Source organism: Neolamprologus multifasciatus, chromosome 1 (genome assembly GCF_963576455.1).
Source record: "Neolamprologus multifasciatus chromosome 1, fNeoMul1.2, whole genome shotgun sequence".
In the NCBI taxonomy this organism is placed as follows: Eukaryota; Metazoa; Chordata; class Actinopteri; order Cichliformes; family Cichlidae; genus Neolamprologus; species Neolamprologus multifasciatus.
Window position 1 is genome coordinate 21,566,471 of NC_140439.1, and position 25,378 is coordinate 21,591,848.

Here is a 25,378-nt window from a genome sequence, read left to right on the forward strand (position 1 = left end):
TGATTGTGTGCTTTGGAGGGAATTTTCAGCCTTTATTACACATTTCCCACTGCTGCGAGAAGGTTTTAATGTAAACAGTTACAGTCAGTGTTTGCATACTGCCTGTGATACAGTGACACTACCGCTACAAAGAACATGAAGGAATTCAGTGACATGTGCTACATTCTTTGCAGAGAAGAAAGTTTTATGCGAGCATACATAAATGAAAATATAAACTTATACCAGTATCGTCATTTTAAGGCTCGACTTTCTACATATACACGTTAAAAAAACAAAAGGACAACAGCAAGATGCAGCAATCGTACATTTTTACATGCGCGCAAAGGATGGTGTGACACAGAGAGAAGACACTCCACCATACCAATTAATGCCACTACCTAAACATATCATAAATTGCTACCTTTCAACAGTTTTCAAATACATGCTGTATATTTAATGCCCACTTGTTTGACAGAAGCACATAAAAAAAACAATATTGTTCAGAAACTTGGCAAATATTTCTGACAGGAGAAGATGGTCCCAGTTAGGAAATAGGAGATTAAAAATACTGCATAGCTACTGATTAATGCAGAAAAAACACTTTATATAAGGGTATATTATTATGATACTAAAGAGAATATATTTTTTGTATGGTTGATGTATTATTTTAGTCAAATTTGATATATAAAAGAGCCCCTGGAAGATAAACCCTGATACCTGAAGTCGTATAGACTTTAAAAAAAAAAGAGACTTTAAAGGCTTCATAAAATATTCATGTGTATATAAATAAATGACTATAAAATTTTCCATTCACGTACATGCTTCATGCAACTATTCGCTGTAAATATACTCAGATATTTTTATAGTAGAAATAGATTTCAGTTTTCATGCTAACACCTGTTTTTTTTAGTATTAAGTCATAGTTACGATCTCATATTTGTCCTGGACATTGTTCTCCTCTTGTTTTTCAGGTTCAGAGTGGTGCAGCTCAATGAAGATAAGGTAAACACCTGCTCCAACTGCGCCACCCACCATGGGCCCTACCACAGGAATCCACCACCAGCAGCCTCCAGCACTGCAGACAGGAGACATACGCAGAGATTATGATGTCACAAAAACGCAGCCCCAAATAAGTATCTGGTCTTATTAAGGATTTTAAAAAATTCATCTTTGCATCAATTTAGCCATGGAAAGTGTTTCTCAGTGGCTCTGAAGGTGCTTTGACAAGTAAACAAAAACTAGTGACTTGTTTGCTTATTGCGCAGTCCTAAAAAACAAACAAACTAGGATCATGAAGTAAAATGTTTACCATGCAGAGAGAGGCTGATGTTAGATTCATGCCGAGGAATCACTAACAAGAGTGAAATTCTAATATTTTTATTTATACTCTAATAAACGGGATAATCATTAAGACAGACAGCTGATGGAAATGTCTTGTTAGGATTTCAAAAAACACTACAAACAATATGAAAATATTACCTTTATGTTTTGGTTTCAAAGAGTAGTTTTATGTTGATTTGCTAGAACTGAGCAGGAACCTCCAGTGCTGAAAAATGTAACAAAAACTGTAGTTCCTCCAGTGGCCACTTGAGGCCAGCTCCAAAAGTGAGTTAAAATCATTCTTCTAATGTCGACATAGCCATCGTCACATCAGGAATAAACACAGTTATGACCTGATACAAAAAATTGTGATTTTACAACTCTGACTTTACTTTGAGTTTGAAAGGTTGGTGCCAGTAGAGTAGGAGTTACTTCATGGCTTGTTTGTAGAGTGTGTTGGACAAACAATATGACTAGCATTATTGTTAATTATACCTGTAGACTGCCCAAGAAACCTGAGTGCCAGTTTTGAGTTAAATTCTAGTGGTTTTTGTTTTTCAAATTAATGTTACTTAGCACTAACTAGCAGATATCTCATTCTGTGAAATGCAACTAGCTAGCATTATCTGATAACTTAGATGTAGCTTCTGGGTCTGAAAACAGGAGCCAGTACCTTAAACTTGCATTCCTTTTAATGGCCATCAGGGGGCGAAAGCTATGTTTGCAGAATGACTCACAGTCCAATAGACGTCTCTCTACTGGGACCACAGTAAATACTTTACTGTTGAGTTTATGGTCTTTGGAAGTATTTTCTGGTTATACTGTATAAAGCATTGAGTCCATTTTGTAATGTTTTATAACTTTAAGTTTCAGAAAGGAGGATTATCCAGGAAATATTCATTAGCTGGCAACTTAACAACTTATTAGCCAAAAACAAGTCGGCAGCTAATAAGCGTATGGCTTCAAAGTCAGACACACCCCTCATTAGGGATGGGTACCGGGTTCTGACATAAACGGTAGTAACCAGACCGAAAAGCAGCGCACATTTCGGTGCGTTTTTTTCCTGAGCTGTGATAGACTTTCTTCTTCCTTACATTTGTATTGGCGGTTGGCAAACAACTGAAAGGTGCATTACCGCCACCAACTGGTATGGAATGATACACTTTAGATTCTAGCCAATCATTTTACGTTTCCGAGGATAGTAGGCGGGCCCAGGTACGTACGTTCTTTTAGAGCAGAGCTACAGATTAAAAATGCCCAAGGCGAAGCGGTCAAAAGTCTGGCTGTACTTCACAGCAAAAGATGCAAACTCAGCAGCCTGCAACAAGTGCTTTAAGCTGATACTGTGATACTGTCAAAGGAGGTAACACCTCAAATCTGATGAAACACCTGGCGATGCATAGCGTTTTTTTTAAAGCCGAGAAATGCGCCGTATTTGATAGCTTGCTGCGAGACCTCACACCATGCACATCTACTGCCGGTGGGTTGCCTGTTATCGGACCCGGAGTTAGCAACATCCCCCAAAAACCCGAAGAGGAGAGTCCTGGCCCCTAGCCCTGCCAGTGAAATGATGAAGGATGATGATGGCAGCAGCAGCCGTTCTTCTCTGCGTGAGTAGCTTAATGTTGTTAGTGTGTAATTTACGTTCAGTAGGCTAACCACGTTATTAAATTAATGCATGTAAGGTGAACTAGCAAACACCGTCATAGTTACATGCGGCTGTCTTCTTGTTTGATGGCAGATACTCCCTTCACCCTGGCCAAAAAGGCTAAAATGACCAAAGAAAAAGTGGAAAACAGTTAAACATGAGAGGTTTTTGGACAAAGTTTGTGTTTTTTCCATTGATTAAGTACTGCTTCCAGCCAAGAGTGATACCATATATGCCCCATAGCTGCAGAAAAGGCTAACATTGTTATCTTTTTACAAAAAAACCCCCAGCTGAACATGAGAGGTTTTTGGACCAATTTTGTGTTCTCCATTCTTTAAGCACCGGTTTGAGCCCCATTTAAGCACCGGCACTGTTTCAAAAGTACCGGTTTGGCACCGGTATCGGATAAAACCTAAACGATACCCATCCCTACCCCTCATTGTCTCATCTCAAAATGGCTCAAAATGGGACTTCACAAAATCATAAGTTATGTTGTGGAAGCTCTGTCCATCTTTTATATACAGTCTGTGGCTAAAACCTGAAGAGTCTCCGTCCTAAGATAATTAAACCTACCTATCACCACCTTCAGTGCTCAGTAGGTAACATGTTTTTATCCCATTTTATTGATCTAAGGATTTGCAGGTTTATTGGTGATATTGTGGCCAATTAATCTGTCCACATCACAATATGTTCATGGATGATACTGCTCTGCTAATATAAGCAATTATGGTGTAACTAGCTGCTAGGATTGTCTTTATTTCAGACATAGATGGTGTTTATTACTTGCCTTTGGCTGATGAGTCTCTTGTGTTTGTCCATCTCACACTGACACATGCTGACACATGTGAGCTGGGGGTTTTTTGTTGTTGTTTTTTTAACATTTTAAGTTCAGATGGGAATGAAGGTTCAGAAAGGCAGATATGCTAGCTATATTTTCAAATCAAAATTGCAACTTGGATGTTGTTTTAAATGCTATAAAAAATAAAAGACTGCAAACATGGCACAAATGCAACACAATTAATGTTGTATTATTATTTTTTCTTTTGTATGATCTCTAATTTTATTAATTAATTATAGTAGGGTTAAAAGACATATTGTGAACTGCTTCACTAGTCTCTTTGTTTATGTTAGTATCCTCCTACCGGAGACAAGTTATCCCAGATTACAATAAAGACTAAGAAGCTCTGTTTGCTGGACCAGCTGCCTGTGTCCTCATTTTCACTCTGCCCCCCCCCCCCCCCCCCCCCTCGCAAAGACTCTTTTACTTAGAAGAGGGAGTTAGAGTCTTGTGGGTTAATGTAGCAATAGGTGAAAGGGCTTCAATTAAAAAAGCAGGCCTGAAAGTAAACAAGGTCCAACAGACATTCAGGAAGTAGACTTGAGGAGAGAGGCATCCGGATTATAGACTTTAATCTATGGCCACGGCTAAGATGATCAGGCTGGGAGGCAGACACTCAGTGGGTCACATTGACACCATCAAATGCAAATAGTGAGCGAGAAAAGAAACGGAATGTCAGGAAATCTTCAGCCCGACTTCCATTTTTTCTTTTGTTTTACTACATGTTTTCTTTTGTTGCATTTTTAATCAGATTTACCACAGTGATACGAACCTCTTAAGTGCCTTTCTACCCAGTGAGAAAAGAAACAGAATGTCAGGAAACCCTCAGCCCGACTTCCATTTTTTCTTTTGTTTTGTTGCATTTTTAATCAGATTTACCACAGTGATACAAACCTCTTAAGTGCATTTCTACCCATTTGTATAGAAACATTGCTACACATGAGATATTTACAGCTGTAGTGCAGTAACAGATAACACCAGAACATTTATATTTCTTAGGCTTGTTGAAAAAAAAAAAAATCCAAGTCTGCATTTATATGCCCTATATTATTCAGAGATCACCTGGGTCTTAGTTTGTGCTCAGACACTTTCAGGTCCAGGGGTTAAAGAGATTGGATCAGGGCAGAGCCAATGATGATCGGACACTGAGGGCAAAGCCACAAACAAACAGCACAAACGCTTTGTCTTCAGGCAAACTGTACTATTAAACTGTGTTATGCTGCCAACCCAAAATAAACATTTTGAGTTAAAACCCAGCTGGATCAGATGGGAATGAAGATTATAGGCCTAATGCCTCAGAAAACTACCATCAGTTCTGAGAGGTACTTTTACGAAAGCTTTAGTTTTGATTTGGTGCAAAGAATTTGCTTTGGGCAGAGAAACCCAGAGGATACTGTCTTGATAAAAGGGAAACCTGAGGGAGAATGAAGCAACAACTGGAAAATCTAAACATGACCTGGAATATCTGGAAGCTTGAATTCTACAGGAGTTAGTTAAAAAGCCCAACACTGTATATTTGCCAGCAATTGATGAGATCAGCTCCTGAAAATTCTAATACTTCAGCGTTCAACAGCTGATGTGGTTTTCTAATATCACAAAGATTCTGGGGAGAGATCTTCTAAATTAAGAATAAGAATCTGATTCAACACTCGGAGACTGACATGAGCCGTCAGAGGAGTGTTTTCTAACTCTGTAAGGACCAGAAGTCTAAGTGAAGATGGTGTAAATGATAGTCTGTTCAGTGATACTGCTTCTTGGGGTCTCTGTCCAATATTTTCCCTACAGACATTACAGACTTGTGAATAGTTGGTCAGACAGCTGACACAAAGTTCACTGTTATAAAGCATTCAGGTAATTTACATGTAGCCAGACAGTTCTGTTTGCACTCCAGTCAAAGTCCAAAGTGAAAGTGAGACATGGAGACACACTGAACCCTTGTATGTTTGCAACATATTGGAAAAATATAAAAGGTACACTTTGATAACACAGCATCATTTTGATGGTGGTTTGGAGTGGTCAGTACTTCTTGATCTTTCTAAGATTAGTAAGTGGTTAATTTAGGAATCCACATACATATTTATGTGGTCTGAAGGGTGCTAAATACAAGAAGCAAAACATTTCACAGAAATGTCGCAACACCTGGATTCTGCAGGTTTCTCTAAACTGTTAGGGTTTCTGTCAACTCTAAATTGCCTGTTGTTTTTCTGTGTCTCTATGTCACGAGTGTGTACCCTGTCAAATGCGGGGAGCTCTGTGTGCAACCTTCATGACCCTTTAAATCACTTCTTAGAGGGAGGAGAGAAATTTTACAGAACATTGCACTGTTGTTAAAAATTCTTTGTTCAAACATTTACATATAAAAAGTATTACAGCACAACTTTTTTCTTTTTTTCTAATCGCACTGATAACACCCCGCCTGAAACCAGTGGGATGCAACTGACAGTTACAGCTGCGTTTAATATCATCTTCCACATAGAAACGTGTCCTGAGCTCCTGACTGAGTCTTCATTGAGTCAGAACTGACTCACATGGGAAAGAGGGAGTGGGAGCAAAGTTGTCATGGTCTGAGAGTTCAGGATACTTAACGGGTTGGCCTAAATACTGCGTGAGACACCTGCTGGTATTTCAGGATAAATCCACCAGTTTGTTGCGACTCGGACACAAACAGTCCTAAACTTGAGTTTTAAAATCAGGGAAGTATGAAGTGAAATGTTGTCTGTGCTAAGCACAGAGATCGCTGATGTGTGATTACTTAGAGAATGGATGTGTAACCTCCTTACATTTGCAACGTTTTGCTCTTTGATTATTTTTCTTTATTCTTTATTTTATATACAGATCTTTTAGGTTTACTGAAGGATCTGCTTGGGTTATTAGGGTGTTGGATTGTTAGACGGTGCTTTAGCTTGGCTTGCTTAAAACCGAAGAGAGATCTGTCAATAAAGCCAAAATCAACATATAAATCAACATAATCGTGTCACAGCTTCAAAAATGTTTCCATCCTGCCAATGACGCTATCTTCCCAGAGCATTGCCCACAGTTTGACGATTAGCCGTTTTCGTGGCGATGATTAATTGAACGCTTTTGTAGCAACTTTGAAATAATATTTTACTACTTGTCAGAATTTCCTTTGGCTCACAGATATCATAAGGGAATCAGGGTCAAAATGATGTATTTGTTTTTTATAAGGAGTGTTAAATATATTTTTAAGTTAGTGGAGATTAATCAAAGAACCCCACTTTAACTACTGTATATACCGATGGACAGATGGACTTACATGAATGCACATGTGACAGTAAGTTTTCATCTTTTATAGCAGCTGCTACTAGTGATTTAAAATACCCCAAAAAGTGCCATTAATATAGTAAGATAAGATAAGATAAGATAAGATAAGATAAATAGATGCAGCATAACCTAACACTAATAATACTATGCAAAAAAAGTGTATAATATACATACTGCAGTGGTTGAGTGTTAATAACAGCAGGTATTGAGTACTGCACACTGAGATAGGTACACACCCTAGTGTGTACATGTGTAGACAAAATAACCCTTTTTCTGATTAAAACCTTTTTGTGGAAAAACACAAAACAGGACCAGCTGAAGGTAAAAAGGAATAAAACTGAGGAACATCCAGTTGTTTCATTTCAGTAACAAAGCGCTGAATATTTTATATCTGTCTGCATGGGATTGCCCTCTGCTCCTCACTCTCATTGAAATATTAATTCAGTTGTCAGAGGAGTGAAGATGGTGCAAACGCTGCTCATCATGTGCAATAAGAACAGAAACTCAATAAATGAAATTCTTCCCAAAGTCTCAATAAAATACACTTAACAGTCGATAACAACCACCTTTTGTTTAAATATCAGACAGCTAAGTTACCTGAAAACTTCCATGCCCCATCCAGCCAAAGCTGTGAAGAAACGGGGGCCAAGGTCTCGAGCCGGGTTGATTGGATAGCCACAGTTCAGACTCATGGACACTCCAATGCCTGCGATGATCAGGCCAATGCTCAGAGGCTCCATGCCCTTTGGAGCGCCAATATTCTTCCTGTCAGTGATAGCCAGGATGCATATGACCAGTGTGGCGGTTGCAATTACCTTAAACAATAAAAAATAAGGCAGTTAGCACTAGAGATGGACCGATCCGATATTACGTATCGGTATCGGTCCGATACTGACCCAAATTACTGGATCGGATATCGGCGAGAAATAAAAAATGTAATCGATCCATTAAATATCAAAAAAGCACCTCACAAAACTTGCTACACAACGTAGCACGTAGCAGCAGTGTGCATCACGTGATAGAGCGGCTGTGTGTATTTGTAGCCTGCTAGCAAACCAGCATTTCATCTCCGAGGAAGTTTTCCCAGAGAGAAGTAAAGCAAGTGTGTAAGTTCATCTCTGAATGTTTGTAAAGCTTATGGAGCGACTGCATCTCTCTCTCTCTCTCTCTCTCTCTCTCTCCTGCTGCTACTTCAATCGTGAAACTGCTTAATGATCAGCTGATCGGCTTTTCTGTCGGGAGTCCGTCTCTCTTCTTAGTTTTTGGCCCACTTCTCACCAGAAAGAGGAAACCAGCGGCTGAACAACAGCAGCACGTTTAAGCTTGATAAGCTGTTGTTAGAATTTATTTATTAATACTTTCTACACCAGGATCTTTTTCTACTTAGCTGACTGCTGGTAACTGTGCAGGGGCGGATCTAGCAAATAGGGGTGCAACGATACTCGTATGATATCGAACCGTTCATACAGTGCTTTCGGTTCGGTACGCATATGTATCGAACAATACAACATTTTTAATTTATTTTATCAACTTTCCTTCTGACGATGCTGTCTGTGTTGAGCGCTCAGTGGATCTGCGCTCGACAGTGCAGCCTAGGCGGAGTAGTCGAACACAGATTCACTGAGCACAGGGCAAGCTAGCGAGACAGAAGCTAGGCTAGTTGCAACATGGCAAATTGAACCTCCCCCACCCTCATTCAGATCTGGCGTTTGGAACTATTTTGGTTTTCATGTGACGTATGACCCTGAAGGTAAGCGTGTCATGGACAAAAGTAAAACAGTATGTTGGATGTGCCAGCAATGCTCAATTGGTGGGAACTAGTGTGTTAGCGCAGTTAGCTCGTTAATGTGTTGACGTCTTCCAGCCCCACTCATGAGGCGATCCGCGGTAGCTCATTAACGGAGATTTGCCGTGTTGTGACGTTAACGTCATTTCAGATTAACGCTGACAGCACTAGTGGGAACACAACCAATATGACTGCACATTTACTCCGACATCATCCTAGTGCAAAGACAAGTGGAAGCAGACAAAAACAAGCACGCATGCTACAAGCTTTACCCGAGTCATTTAGACAGCCGTTAGCACATGATTCTCCTTATGGGGACCTGATATGTTTAATATGCTGCTGAGAATATAGCCCAGAAGAAGCGTATAGTATAGCTTTTATTTTGGAAAGAGACATTTCTCCATAATAAACTCTCTTTTCCAAAGATGAGTGATTCCTCAATCAGATACAGGGCTCGCAAAATCGCTAGCCCGACGTCCTGGGGCTTTTTTCCAGTCGGGCTACCAAAATCTATCTCTGCCCTGCCCGTCGGCCTATCGTAGGAAGGAAAAATATATGTCAATGCTTTTGCATTCTTTCGGAAATGTAGCTGGGTAATTATGTCATTGGCATCGGCCACTGTCAATACGTGACATACTGAAATCGCGTTTGAATTTGCGCTTGTTTTTTGCTTTCACTTTGCAATCGCGTGAACTGTGTATAGAGAGCGACAGTACTGATTGGTGAGTGATGATAATTTGCGCACCAATTCCTCTGACATTGTCTTATCAATCGTTAGCTTACTATGCAAACATGACAAGTGAAATCTCCCGCAGCTTAAACATGTGAGAGGTTGATCGCGCAGAGAATCGCTGAGCGTTATGTTAGTGCGTGTGTAAAAGCAGCAGGATATATATTTTAGTTCTGCTGAGCCAAATAAGACAGGTCAGGGTGAAGAAGTGACAAAACGGAAAAGTTATGACAAATCAGACTATAAGGCAAAAAGAAAGTGCAGCTTTATGGTTTCATGGACAAAAGAATTTCTGTGGCTGCAATATGACGAGCTAAATAACCAGGGCTGCACATAAGTGGTCCGCAGGTGGGCATTCGCTGTCAAAATAAAAACCCGCACAAGATAAGAAGTTGCAACGTGTGTTTGCGTACATAAGATTTTCAGGAGGAGGACAGACATTTGTTTAGAACTCTTAAAGATGTCGAAGAAGCTCCTTTAAGCAATTACTGTGATGTTCCTCCACCTCCAAAGAAATGTCAGAAGGAGTCCGAACCACAAAAGAAGCACGTATTCTCGGAAAAGTGGTTGCAGGAGGTGAGCTGGCTTCAAACAAATGATGAACGCACAGAGATGTGGTGCAGAATGTGCCGTGAAAATTTAATAAATGACAAATTAATAAAAAGGCATGAACATTTTTTTTGTATCGAAAAAATATCGAACCGTGACACCAAAGTGTCGAACCGAACCGAACCGTGAATTTTGTGTATCGTTGCACCCCTACTAGCAAAGTTTAGCCAGGAGGGCCGATAGGGCATGAACAGGGAAAAGGGGGCACAAAGACATACTTTTCTTTCTTATTCTCATTTAAAATGTCTAGCTTTTAATAAATAATTATCTGAATCTTACACCCAAAGTTTTAATCTGATGTAAAATATATAGAAGTCCATTACTGTATATAGTAACTGTTAAGTCTAATATACCCTAGTAAGCTATAGTACTTTTTCCTTTGGGAAGATACCATCTGTGCAGTCTGCAGTTCTGTTGAAGAAAGATGTTGAATCTATTTAATTATTCTTGAAAAATAATTTATTTTTGTGCATTTTCCCCCTGCATCAAATTAAATTTGATTACATCGATTAAGCATCATGAGGTGGAGGGTGGTTCCCTATTTTTTTTTTGCTGGGAGTTTGCAACCCTATTAGTTAGGTTGTTTAATATTTCTGCTAAGTACTCTTTAAAATACCAGAATAGGGAGGATGGAGCAGGTTTAAGGTTATTAGTTTGATCAGTATTGCTGAACTATGAAATATTTTGGGCGCAGTGTATTTTTTACATACAGGTATAACAGAATAGCTTTAGTGTTGTTATTTATTTAAACTTGAGTATGAACTTATACAAAATGCAGCAAGATATTAAAAAAAAACGTTTTATTGATTAAAAAACACTATATCGGATTCATATCGGTATCGGCAGATATCCAAATTTATGATATCGGTATCGGTATCGGACATAAAAAAGTGGTATCGTGCCATCTCTAGTTAGCACAACTCTGAACATATTTGCTATAGTTGCTGCTGAAGCTGCTGCTGTGTTTGATTTAAAGGAGTTCACTGTACATTAAATATATTCCATAATGAGATAATAACAGGAATATTATTTGATGATTATTTGATGTTAGTTTATTAAATATCATGGTTATCAACAATATAAGCATATTATGACACACTTATTGTTAAAACATCTCTAAAACAGTGAACATGTCAGTTAATTTGGAAATGTTATTATACTTTTGCATACCCGTGTTACAGTAGTGTTTGTGCTGTTGGCAAACTGACATACTGTATCTCATTTAGAAAATAATAAGTAGGGTTCAACTATATATCTGAAGCTCAATGTATTACGGTAGGTTTCATAAACACACATGATTTGAAAATATATTTGCTTTCTGCTCTTACTTGTGTATGCAAGTAGTCCCAAACTCAGGGCACTTCTACATCTATATATCCACAATATACTGTGATCAACTGACAAAAATATGTAAAGGAGTGTAAAAGTCATTAAGATCTAAATTACAAAATATAAGTGACAGGTCAAAAGGCCCACCTGATCACCAAGCCCGTTTAGGACAGACAGATGTTTTGAAGGATAGCTTGCAAATATGGTGGCTGTGGCATTTTCACCTGTAACAATAAATTCTCCTTTGGTAAAGTCCATCAAAGCATCTGCAAAAGAAATGTTTATAAAATTACTGCCATGAAGCTCATCTAATATTTAAAAAAGAATTCAGGCATTAAAACAGTATCAACTATAATAATGAGAAGCATCATTGTTTTGGCTCTTTAACATCTGGTTTGTGATTATTGTTATTATTGGATGGTTATTCCGGGTTTCCTCAGAAAAATCCTGCTTTTTGGTACTGGCGAAATTTACACCCACCATAATACAATCCATAGACGGCACATGATCCAACAAAAGCCCCCAGGAATTGTGCTGCCACGTATATGGGGAACTTCTTTAGAGGCAGCTTCCCCAGGATCAGCATGGCCAGAGAGACTGCCGGGTTCACATGGGCTCCTGGAACAATGCAACAATGCATTAGGAACATAGCACTGCAGCATGTACAAGTCAAAGATGAGAAACAATAGTAATCGCAATGATTTTATGACACAAAAAAGATTTGGCAAAAATTAAGACCTGTTTTCTATGATGAATGATGGCCACACAGTTCTCAAAGCCCTATAACCTCAAACACTCAGGTTATCACTCTGAATACTTTGCATTGAGCATGTGAGACTCTTACATTACACCTAGGCTCACCGTAAGGCTGGTTTTTAAAAACATAATCAAAGAAGATCCAGCATGGCTACAGACGTCATTAACTTCTTTATTCCATAGTCTTCTTCCTTGTTAAGCTACATCAGGCCTTTCCCCCTCCCCCACATCATGAAAGATTCCCCTAGACCTGCAAACAAACTTAGATGTGTGATATTGACGTTACCCTTTAAACAATAATTATCAAATGTTGATTGACAAATTAATTGACTAACCATTTAAGCTCTAAATCATATGTTAAACATCTGAGACCAAAGAGGAGGACTTGGCCAGGCATTTAAAAGTCTCTTATGTCTTACCAGATGAGGTGAAACCAGTGTGCAGTAGATTAAAACACTTAGTGACGTCCTGTCTGATCATTTCATGCTTGTGATCAAACCCTCTGCTAACAATCTTCAGGATACTTTCAAACAAAGGGCACCGGGTTTGTGTGCCTTCAGAGTCAATACTTTTTCTTCTGCATTGTCCTGAAGAGGCGTGTTTGAACACATTCCAGCCAATTGTTATTGGGCTGTGATGGCAGTGTGGGGTCATTTATTTAACACTCTGGGTTCTTGGCTTTGACCTAGATGTGGTAACACCACTGGGGGTATCGGCCATGCGCCCATTGTTAATCTCCCCATCCTGTTCACAAACACAGACCACGACAACCAGCCAGACCTGCCTGTCTGAATTGCATCTGACATAATCTGCCTGAATCTGCTTAAGGCACACGTAGGCTGCGGGTCATTAGAGTGACCATGATGTGTCACACTTACCGTACACTGTCATCTAAAATCTCAGACTACAAAGTGAAAACAATTGTGTTTTCTTCTCCTATGGAGCCTCCCTGCCAGGGGAGCCTAGAAAGCCAGGCTTGCCACACCTGACTCCCCTCCTCTCCAGAGACCCATGCCCCAGTAAAGCTCATTAGTCCAATACCTATGATCATCTTCACAGATGTCGTTGGACAGAAGATTCCCACTGAGCCGTGGACCCCAGGGCTGAATGGCTCAGTCATGCAGCAAAAGCTCTTCATATATTAACCTTGCTGTCCTCAAGTTTTTCAGCGACTCTTCTGAAGCTTTAAACTATTCTTATTAATCATGTCGCGCAAGTAAAACTGAACCATGAGTCTCAGTGCTCACAGCAATCATCCCTAACAGCAAAAAAAAAAAGAAAAAAGAAGTAATCATCTGTCGCACTGACATTTTGTACTCAGTAATGTTAAATGTTTATATTTATGGGAAAATTAACTCTAAATTAATTTTAAAACCTGAATTTGGAGCAAAGTCAGCAAATTTAAAAAATAAATAAATAAAATAAAATTTGATTACATGTAGTTTTTGTTCCCGTGTGACCGCTGAAATTAATTTTAATGAGATCTCAACAAAATAAGTGCCCAAAAAAGTGTCTGGAGGTGTTTAAAGATAGCTGTTGAGTTGTGAGACTCGCAAGAAAACATTGCACCTGGAAAATTATCAGCCCCCCCTACATCTTTCCATGTCCTCTTGTGATCTTAAAAAGGATTTTTTAAAGGAGTTTTAGCCTTCCACATATATATATATATATATATATATATTAGGGGTGCAACGATACACAAAATTCACGGTTCGGTTCGGTTCGATACTTTGGTGTCACGGTTCGATATTTTTTCGATACAAAAAAAATGTTCATGCCTTTTTATTAATTTGTCATTTATTAAATTTTCACGGCACATTCTGCACCACATCTCTGTGCGTTCATCATTTGTTTGAAGCCAGCTCACCTCCTGCAACCACTTTTCAGAGAATACGCGCTTCTTTTGTGGTTCGGACTCCTTCTGACATTTCTTTGGAGGTGGAGGAACATCACAGTAACTGCTTAAAGGAGCTTCTTCGACATCTTTAAGAGTTCTAAACAAATGTCTGTCCTCCTGAAAATCTTATGTACGCAAACACGCGTTGCAACTTCTTATCTTGTGCGGGTTTTTATTTTGACAGCGAATGCGCACCTGCGGACCACTTATGTGCAGCCCTGGTTATTTAGCTCGTCATATTGCAGCCACAGAAATTCTTTTGTCCATGAAACCATAAAGCTGCACTTTCTTTTTTCCTTATAGTCTGATTTGTCATAACCTTTCCGTTTTGTGGTAAGCTTTTCTTTGGCTGTCACTTCTTCACGCTGACCTGTCTTATTTGGCTCAGCAGAACTAAAATATATATCCTGCTGCTTTTACACACGCACTAACATAACGCTCAGCGATTCTCTGCGCGATCAACCTCTCACATGTTTAAGCTGCGGGAGATTTCACTTGTCATGTTTGCATAGTAAGCTAACGATTGATAAGACGATGTCAGAGGAATTGGTGCGCAAATTATCATCACTCACCAATCAGTACTGTCGCTCTCTATACACAGTTCACGCGATTGCAAAGTGAAAGCAAAAAACAAGCGCAAATTCAAACGCGATTTCAGTATGTCACATATTGACAGTGGCCGATGCCAATGACATAATTACCCAGCTACATTTCCAAAAGAATGCAAAAGCATTGACATATATTTTTCCTTCCTAGGATAGGCCGACGGGCAGGGCAGAGATAGATTTTGGTAGCCCGACTGGAAAAAAGCCCCGTCGGGCTAGCGATTTTGCGAGCCCTGTATCTGATTGAGGAATCACTCATCTTTGGAAAAGAGAGTTTATTATGGAGAAATGTCTCTTTCCAAAATAAAAGCTATACTATACGCTTCTTCTGGGCTATATTCTCAGCAGCATATTAAACATATCAGGTCCCCATAAGGAGAATCGTGTGCTAACGGCTGTCTAAATGACTCGGGTAAAGTTTGTAGCATGCTGCTTGTTGTTTTTCTCTGCTTCCACTTGTCTTTGCACTAGGATGATGTCGGAGTAAATGTGCAGTCATATTGGTTGTGTTCCCACTAGTGCTGTCAGCGTAAATCTGAAATGACATTAACGTCACAACACGGCAAATCTCCGTTAACGAGCTACCGCGGATCACCTCATGAGTGGGGCTGGAAGACGTCAACACATTAACGAGCTAACTGCGCTAACACACTAGTTCCCACCAATTGAGCATTGCTGGCACATCCAACATACTGTTTTACTTTTGTCCATGACACGCTTACCTTCAGGGTCATACGTCACATGAAAACCAAAATAGTTCCAAACGCCAGATCTGAATGAGGGTGGGGGAGGTTCAATTTGCCATGTTGCAACTAGCCTAGCTTCTGTCTCGCTAGCTTGCCCTGCGCTCAGTGAATCTGTGTTCGACTACTCCGCCTAGGCTGCACTGTCGAGCGCAGATCCACTGAGCGCTCAACACAGACAGCATCATCAGAAGGAAAGTTGATAAAATAAATTAAAAATGTTGTATCGTTCGATACATATGCGTACCGAACCGAAAGCACTGTATCGAACGGTTCGATATCGATACGAGTATCGTTGCACCCCTAATATATATATATATATATATAGAGAGAGAGAGAGAGAGAGAGAGAGAGAGAGAGAGGGGGGGGGGAATGAAATATGAAATAATCTGAATTCTGATTTTAATTTTAGAATTCTGGAAGGCGAAAAAATGGACGCCCTCACTTTTTTTTCCCCCAGTGGCCCTAATCCTCTTCCGTAGAAAGCAGGTAAATGGAAATGGGGGAAAATAAGTGAAGAAAAGGCAGGAAAAAGACCATTCAACCACATTATGGGTGCTGAGCTTGCATAGTTAACCAAATACTAAGACCTTTAACGAAGTACAGCCTACATTACATTAATATTTAGAGCAGGGATGTCAAATTCTTTTAATGTCGCAGGCCACATACAACATACATGGGATCTTAAGTGGGCCAGATCAGACCAGTAAAATTATGTGATAAGTGTGTGAAATTACAGACAAACTTCTGGTTGTTCATTACTCAGACAGTCCTGTAATTATGAAATATAAAGTTTTTAGTTCACTGAAAATTTCAATGTTTTGTTTGCTTTTGTAACTGTGAAGTCACTGTAAAGTAAAACCAAGCAAACAAAAAATCAGTTTTTATGGCAGATAGTGAAAAAACATGAACTTTTTAATAATTTGATTGTTTAACCATAAATTGCTTTGGTTCGGGCCAGATTGGAGTCTTTGCTGGGCCGATTCTGGCCCCCAGGCCGTATGTTTGGCATCCTTGATTTAGCGTAAATGGGATATTTCAGTCTTTGATTCTTAAAAAATAATAATAATTTAAAAAAAATCTTTTTGGGGGGTGGGCCATTTTGGGTTCGAGTGTGTGTATTAATGAGAGAGAAGAAAGGCACTGATATGTTGGAAAAATTTTCCACTCCTATGTGCTTCTTTAAATTATACAGACAACAGAGTTATTAAAAACACCTACCAGGACTATGCCTAAAAATGAATTCACTTATTATACTATGTTTGTTTGTTTTTTGTTTTTAAAAACCCAAATTTTATTTATGAAACCCTGTCTTCTCCAAAGCCAAAAACAAACTCTGAAGCCTGCAAAGAATTGCACGTGTAACCCTCATGAAACAGCAAATATTCACTTTTAAACAAAGGTGCTGGTAAGCTCATGTTACCACTGAACTTGCCGCTTCCCCTTACTTCAGATACATTAAACTTTTCTTTTCAGCGGTGACTAAGCCTTCAGATGCCACAGCATTTATATAATCTCTTATTTCAGCCTTGAAGCTTTTTCCCCTTCAAATACTGATGAAATGTCCATACATCTCATGGAGTCTGCACAATGCAACCCTTGACACACTGGATACTGTAATCACTGATTAATGGACGCTCACTTTGGCTCAGACAGCCTATGAGAAGCACCGTGACATTTAACAACTATCCCCTTCTATCCCTGTCATTGCTGGCAAAGCCGAGCAGGTTCTGCTTAATCCTCAAGGAATGCACCCGATAAAGTCCCACTGATGCAAAATTTCCAGACTTAGACCATTCAGACTACTATTAAACAGAAATGTAGCCCGTTAGAGAGGATAATTAAATAATGGCAGCAATTTAGTGTCACAAGGATCATAAAAATATAAACTTTACATTAAGACCTGTGTGTTATCATTTAAACACAGAGAAAAGTCATCTGGAGCAGAGTGACCTTCATTACCAGCCTAGTTTTGTTTTCCAGGGTGAATTATTAAGTAACTATAAGTATTTTATATAAGAAAACAACTGAATTATTGAGGGAAAACAATGTGACAACAAATTGTAACTAGCATTTTTATCATGTGCCTGCAGGTAGACCCTAAACACATAGTTATTACACAATTATGTGTCTGTATTGTGGGAATGTGTCCTTTCCTTTGTTACTTTTGTTACTTTTAAACTCAGTATTTTGGCTGTTTTTAACATTTGAGCGACCAAAACAACCGATTCATCTGCTAACAATCTGATATTCAAATTGTTAGTTGTTTAAAAAAATGGGGGGACATAATTAACATGAGGGGAACTTTTACCTGACACTCCCCCTGCAATATAGACGGCCATCATGACTCCAAGAGTGAAACCAATGTGGACGCTCAGTATGTCACCGAGACCTGCTCTGCTCAGGACCATCTGGGCCACCGAACCGCATCCAAAGAGCTGGAACACAAACAAGAACAGCAACGTAAACAGCAGAGGCAGAGAGGCTCACTGTGTTTAATTTAATTGGTCCAATTATACCCACCATTAACACTAGCCCTCTTGTCCACCATCTGCAGCAATTTGTACAATTTGTAGCTGGAAACAATAATGAGTCCCCCACTTAATTAGGTAAAGGGTGTGGGTGATTTAAAGGCAAATAAAAAAGGAAGCTGTTGACGGTGTGTCACAGGCTTTGGAGGTCGGGGTGGACAGGTGGATAGAGGAACATAACTGTAAGGCAGGCCACTGCTTGAATGAAAACACCAGGGTGGGAAATAAACACACTTCCTATTCTTGCAATAATTTAAGTCTATGTCCCCCCCCCCCCCCCCCCCACATAAGAATTATGATGAAATAACATATTTGCAAATTTTCAAAATTTGTAGAGAGGGATGCCTTTGCTAGCCTGAAGATAAACATTCCCTAAATCAGAAACATTTTGTTGTGATTTTTACAGTCTGTCAGCAGCAAATCAAAGCTGAGCACTTGAAAGACAAAGATATTTTCAAGCTATATAGTCTGTTAATAGACTCATGACAGACAGTAGTTACAGTCCCTGGAGACCCAGTTTGACACCTTATTAGCATAGGCTGCTGGCTCGCAGCTTTAAAGCGTCTATTTAAGCTGGATGACAGGTGCAGAGGGAGGTACTCACTATCAGGAAAAATATCCCCAGAAACTCCGCCAGGAACTCCTTAAAGATGTCTCGCCTCAGGCCAAATTTCTCCTTCATCTTCCTCCTGTATTCGTTTTCCATTTTCCCCTGCGGCTTCCTTCTTTATGTCTTCCTTGTGACACAACAAACAGCTAACAGCTCTGATGGAGTCTCCGTGAAACACTGGCGGTGTAGGTTGTCGCCTCCCACTCGGTGCGCTCGGACCGCGCAGGCTGACAGCGATGTTAAGCTTTCTCAATCCGTTTCCCTTGGTGACCACAAGAGGTCTACTTCTACTTCAACGGGGTTTTTTCAGCTGCTTTCACTGAATTTTCAAATCTCACTTGAAGTTGTAAAAACAAAAAATGAAATGCTTCCTGTGCACAACACCAAGAGCACCAGCGCACATTTTTTTTTAACACAGCTAAGCCAATGTGACATCACCTGCCTACCACCTGAACGGTTACTAAATTGTAATGGGCTAGTTTTACAGCACAAAATATGCTCGGGTTATTTTATTGTGCAAGTCACCACGGAGGCAGAAATCTGTCGATCCTGCAGGTGTAAGTCACACGAGAATGTGGATTGTAAAACAAATTTAGCCACGGCGAGAGGAGGTCAGCACAACGATGCACGGGCGTGCAGACGATGGTTGCAACATGCAAGCCAGTTATTCCCAAGTTACGCTGCAAAGGGATGCATTAAGTGCAAGAATTTCTGGAAAAAGGAGTGACATGATGAGATTCCCAGCAACGTTTTGTTGCACAAATAGACCAATGCTTTGTTTCTATACTACACGTTTTTGGGGTACTGACGGTCTGTGTGTTTTGCCCAGTGCTGGGTACAAATGTATTTTTTCTTTATATTTTCCCCTTGTTTTTGCTAAATATTGTATGTGTTACGTGATCATCGCAGGGCAGTTGATTTCCCCTCACGTGTTAGCGCTCTTTTGCTTTACAAGTTATAGGTTGAACCATGTGCTCAGCATCGGAATTAAACACACAACAGCGGCCAGTTATCTATCATCTTGGAGATTTAGAACCACAGCACATCCAGTGTCAGTGAAAACATGTCGGGCCACTTTTCAGAAATTATCATAAGTCACTTGTAGCATATTCAGTGACGCAAATTATGAATTTTGGCACAAAGAGTCTGAGCCAGTTACGGCATTTTGCAGCTTAAATAAAGATTTCTACTGCATGTATAGGCGGTACTAAGCAACTGATCTTATGTGAAGAGAACTTTAAAGTTTTAATTTGAAATATGCAAAAGGAAAAAAATACTAAATATGCTCTTCAAATAACATAACATTTTATACTTAAGTTCCATGGGAAATGTGACCTAAAAGCACACATATTTTACTTTACACCCATACAATTTCAAAGCTGCAACAGTTCTAAAAAAATCTCTTGCTTTAATGAGCTCTAGCTGAGGGATTTACTTATAAGTACATTTAATTATAACCCTATAAAACGGATTTTTCTATTGGGCGTTCAGAGGATATTTTTTTAAAGCCCAAACAGACCAGTTTTATTTTTTTTGAAAGACTTTCGGGTCTGAAGTTACATTTAAAAAAAGATGATGTGTGTGTATTTTAACAGAACGTGATAGGAATTACAGGCTTCTCTATTTGGTGCTCGAGCAGCCGCCTTAAATCAACATATGTTAAACCTTCTAATATCAAGCAGCTTTGTCTCGGTTTAAATCATAAAATCAAATTATTTACGCAAAGTAGACGAACTAGTGCACAGGGGGAGTTAGAGTTAAGATATTTACAAATGTGTGCGCCATCAAATAACCAAATAAAACTGAGAATAGTTTAAAAATTAGAATATTAAAAAATATGTTTAATCTACCGAGTATAAGAGGTTAACCTCGATAAAGGGTTGATCAGGTTATCTTCAGCCTCGTTTCTTGATTTAATGCGTCTTTCCATCAGTATTATTACGCTTGTTTTTTTTTTTTGTTTTTTTTTTACATTTTTAATCTCACTTATGGGAAAAATTGAGTCCATAAAAAAATTTGGTTGATTTTGTGAATAAAATATTTCGTAACTTTCAGTGGTCTTCACCACCATCCATTAGTCGCATATTTACTCTCTGTAATTCATTTGGGGGGCAACTGGGAGTGATGCTGGTTCATTTCGGGGGAGACTCACCTCTGTTTTCTCTCTGAAATGCTTTCCTACTCACCTTCCTTCAGCCTTCCTTCAGGAGGGTTTGCGCTCCTTGCACTCATCGTGGGCTTTCGGTCATGCCTCCATTTGTTATCGTTTCGTGTTCCCATCACTTCGGCTTATCGAGTCGCTCTCTCCAATTATTCAGACTCATGTAAACGTGTGTGACCCTGCAGAGTCCTGGGCGCTCTCCGTCCAACAGAGGGAGCTCCATGAAAACATTTGAAGTGTTGAAGTGGCGGCTACACGTTTGTCACACCGTCTCCCCGGTATGCCTTATCTTCCGTTCACTGCGCTCTGTGAAAAGGTGAGACGACAGGCTGAGAATGGGATGTTTTGACTCCATTAATCAATGTCACAGTTTCGTAGCCGTCCTCTTTGATGTGAAACAGACACTTGGAGAGTGTCGCCCATGCTGTGAGAAAAAGAGTGATGTGCTGATGGAGAAAAAGCATCCTGCGGGGATTTGCAAATTATGGACCTACATCTGTCTCAAACTCCTTTGTGCTGTCAAGAGGCCCGCGTTATGAAATCTGAAATTCACGTGCTTTACGTGACGCCTCTTCAGTAAGCCCTGCTAGATACACTTTTCTCCCCCCACACCGTTTCTTCACATTTCCGCCAAACTTAATGAGCAGATAAATAAGCATCTCATTCACCCACAAACTGCTGAGTGTGTGACGTCACATTTAAGTATGACGGTCTATTTGTTGTGGATGTGTTAATACGCGTGGATTTGCTTTAAATCCTTTAGCTTTCCCAGATAGGGCCTCTTGCGGCTAATTGAAGGATGTATATTGGCCGGTTTTGAAGGAGGCGCTGGAAGGAATTATCACCTACAGGACAAATCTGTGCCAACAATACCCCGCACGCAGGAACAATTGCTCCAGTGCGCATTTGCATGACATCTCAGGCCGTGGGGAGGTTGTGTTAGGCAAATAGGACTACATGGTGACTGTGAGGCGAAAGGTGGTGCGACACTTTAATGTCACTTAGGAAAAGGTTAATGACGGTGTAAGTGTGAGGTTATGGTGTGCTTTATGTATGAGGGGTTGTTTTGTTGACTGTGGGATCCGAGAGGCAGAGTTAACTTTTAATCTGAGCCGAAGCAAGGCGCTCAAAGGGCTCAGAAAGACGGATATTTGCACATTTACAACTGCAAGACAACAGGGCAAACTCCGTTTGCGGCGAAGGAGCAAGCGATAAGCTCCAGAAACTAATGGACCCTGTTGCGAGACTGGTTTACCCAACAAATATGTTGGCTATTACGCTCTGTTTCCCTGAAGGGCCTATTTATATTAACTATATAAACTTGGCATAGCTTTTACATGCTGAATTGTTATTACCATTGAGTAATACTACACTTGTGACTATCATAACAATCCATTTCAGACTTTCTCGAGTATGAGCGTGGTCTATTTGTGCATGTATAGAATAGAATAGAATAGAATAGCCTTTATTGTCATTGTACAAAGTACAACGAAATTGGAGTAACAGGATGAATTAGTGTAGAAAAGCGTCAGCTGTTAGTGAGTGAGAACACTGGAAACTGAGTGCACCGGGAGTGTGAGGTGGGTGGGGTGGATGTGTTCCTCCTCCTTAACACGCATGGCTTTATGTAAATGCTTGAATTTATTTTTCAAAAGGACAGCCCTTTTCTTTACCCAATGAAAATGAACCGCTGCTGACACCTGGCTATAAACCCAGGAAGGAGTCCAAAATCTCAATCAGAACTGTGCTGAAAAAACCCAGAGAGGCGCAGGCAGGCAAGACGAGCGCAGAGACAGCCGCGATGACTTCCAGTAAGATCGAGATCCCGGGAGAGGTGAAGAGCGACCCCGCTGCTCTTATGGCATCGCTCCAGCTGATGCCCTCACCGGTGCCCAACCCGGAGATCAAGTATACCAAGGTCTGTGTCTCTCCACAAACCGCCGCCGACCGCCCAGAGTTTACTTTACGCGTAACGACTTACAGCCTGTACGCGCAGATCTTAAACCAAAACTTGGAAATCTTTAGAAGTAAAGCGAGTTTGTGAGTCAGCAGCTGGAGCTTCAGTGTCAGAGCGTGTGGCTGAAAGCAGACTAGAGGTGATGAAAAAGGATCCAGCAGAACTTTAGAGCTTTAAACCTGGCGCGCTGCAACTTTTAATTAGATTGTTTTTCCGCTCGCACGAATGGTCAGAGATGACCATTAAATCTTAAACAACCCGTGCGCGACTCACTGAAGCGGTGACGAGCGTGTGGCTGATAAAACACGTTTGATTAATATTTTTAGATTGTTGTGTTCTCTTGATAGGCCCATCGCTTTGTGCGTTTTGAAACACAACTGGTTTCCTAACACAGTTCAGCCTTTTTGTTCTTAAAAAAAAAAATTAAACATGGTTAATTGGCCTGGTTTTGCTTGTAGTTAAAAGTGCGCATGCTGCACAACAGCTATGATTTTAAGTAGACGCCAACAACGTATTAACAAAGGGCGTGTCATAGTTTGACCGTGTTTTAAGAAGTGCACCACATGCTAAACTTTTACAACACTGAGTCACGTGGCCAATTTTTTCCGCCGTTTTAATGTAGTTTTTATATTTATTCCATCTGGAATACATTATCCCTAATATCACAGGCCAACCTCATTTCAGGTTACAGCGTGGGAAAACAATTTATAAAATATACTTTAAAGGGGTATAAAATAATGATACTGGGAGACTTGAACCACGTATTGAACCACTGGTTTTTATTTAGTCTATTTTTATTTTCCTTCCTATGTGTTCTCGTCATATTCACTGAGTCGATTTACTGTTATTATTACGGCCCAGGATCATATTAGGCATCAGCTAAAAAGAAACAAAAAAAAACGCAACCAAAATAGTTTCTACCTGATCTTTAAGCATTTTTCTACTAATGACATGAGTGATGGCAGCACACTCAGGTCAGGCAAATGTTTCCGTTTCTTTTATCTAAGAACAACATATTTAGTGAGGAAATAGTTTAGAATTAAAATTTATTTAAAATATATTTTCTATTGTTCTTTCCTTTTTCTTTTCTTTTCTTTTAAAGGTGCTTTCTGAGGGGCTTTATATGGGCTTTATATTTATAAGCAGTCAAAAGTGTGTGTGTGGGTGGGAAGAAGAAAGGAGCATGAGTCAAACAAAGAATTTTGGAACTTTGATTTATCTTACATATATATATATATGTATGTATATATATATATATGGTGAATTGCTTAATCCTGCTTAAATAAACAGATGTCTCTTAAAAAAAACAAAACAAAAAAACCATTAATTAATCGGATGATGTCACTTTAAGCCTCCAGGCTTTGAAAGTGAGTCTTCACCCACCACAAGTGATGAGTCACATGAAAAACTGGCATGATATGAGTTGTTTTGATTTGGTTTGATGTCTAGATTATCTTCATTCTATCAGTTTTATTTTTTATTCATGCTTATGTTGCTGCACTTTTAGGTAAATTCACAGTATTAGTAGCAGAGGTTTGATCGTCATTCTGAGCAGCCTGATTGTGTCTTGCTGCACTTTGTCGCTACTAAAACAGTCTTTTAGCTGCAGAACAAGTGTTTTTATGATTGTAAGATTAAAGGGCATCTCGTGCAGAGGACAGGCTGATGATAGTGTGGTGGAAGTTCATTTGCTTTCATAATTGCTCTGCGTTAACACATACCTCAGTGTTTTAAGTGCAAAGGGCACACTACTGCTGCCCTGTAAAGACAATGGTGTGTGTTGTCCTGCTAAAAGCTTTTCATTCCCTCTCAGTGCAGAATGTTAGTTAAAGGAGTGGAAACAACAGTGTACAGGAGGAAATTTAGGAAGCGACTTGGTGAATTAACCCCCAGGAATTTGGATCATCCAGTCCCTGATGGTTTGGTGGACATAGGGGGCAGAAGGGCCCTGATTTATGGGCACCCCTGGCGTGGACTCTCCTCACACCCTGTTCCTGTTCTCCTCCCTGTTGACTGCAAAGGAATCAGCCCACATTGTTCACTGATACAGTCCTTTTTCCTCAAATATGATTTTTAAACACATTTTCTGCAACATAAAGGCATCTGAAACTTTTTCCAACTTAATGAGAATTCAAAAACTTTAATCAAACTTTGATCGCAGTGACTTTTCTTTGCTTTGCAATGCAAAGATCAGATGACTCCGGAAGCAGAGATATGGCTGATCCATTATTGTGCTTCAACAGATCTATAACAGGGAAGCATTTGATTAAAACAAAGGGGATAGTTCAGCCGAGGTTTGCCCCTTGTCCATTTCACCAAGTCACAAACCACTCACAGTGAAATTGTGTGATCGTATCAAGATATCTTCCTGCTTGGATGCAAATCATATTAAAGTGGCATTTATAGTTTTTTAAATACCTTCAGGAGACTTTGTAGTTTTAATAAACCCCCTCCCATCCTCTACCCCCACATTTCTATTATTAAAAGGATCCAACAGCTGGGTTACAAGACAGAAAGAGTTTAAAGCCTGATATTACCACAACGGAAGCCATAAATAAGAGGACGATGATAGCTATTTATTGACATTTTCCACTTGT

At 39.7% G+C, this 25,378-nt stretch overlaps 2 protein-coding genes across 3 annotated transcripts in view; one reads left to right on the forward strand and one right to left on the reverse strand.

The window, feature by feature from the left end:
* Nucleotides 1-3: 3 nt before the first annotated feature.
* On the reverse strand, nt 4-18,906 carry aqp9b (aquaporin 9b). Of its 2 annotated transcripts, XM_085146026.1 has the most exons (7): nt 18,658-18,761; nt 18,046-18,098; nt 17,834-17,960; nt 12,002-12,139; nt 11,669-11,787; nt 7,665-7,882; nt 4-1,054 (listed from the first exon to the last, which is right to left on the reverse strand). In XM_085146026.1, the coding sequence occupies exons 2-7, from the start codon at nt 18,046-18,048 to the stop codon at nt 892-894; spliced, it is 768 nt and encodes a 255-aa protein (XP_085002152.1). In that variant the 5' UTR covers nt 18,049-18,098; nt 18,658-18,761; the 3' UTR covers nt 4-891. The 2 variants fall into 2 exon arrangements, with proteins under 2 accessions (XP_085002152.1, XP_085002086.1); XM_085145960.1 differs by lacking the exon at nt 18,046-18,098 and having other exon boundaries at nt 18,658-18,906.
* Nucleotides 18,907-22,447: 3,541 nt separating this feature from the next.
* aldh1a2 (aldehyde dehydrogenase 1 family, member A2) overlaps nt 22,448-25,378 on the forward strand; it is a 28,983-nt gene continuing 26,052 nt past the window's right edge. Inside the window, exon 1 of the mRNA XM_085145659.1 lies at nt 22,448-22,742. Within this exon, the coding sequence (XP_085001785.1) occupies nt 22,626-22,742 (117 nt within the window). The 5' untranslated portion in view covers nt 22,448-22,625. The remainder of the gene's footprint in view (nt 22,743-25,378) is intronic.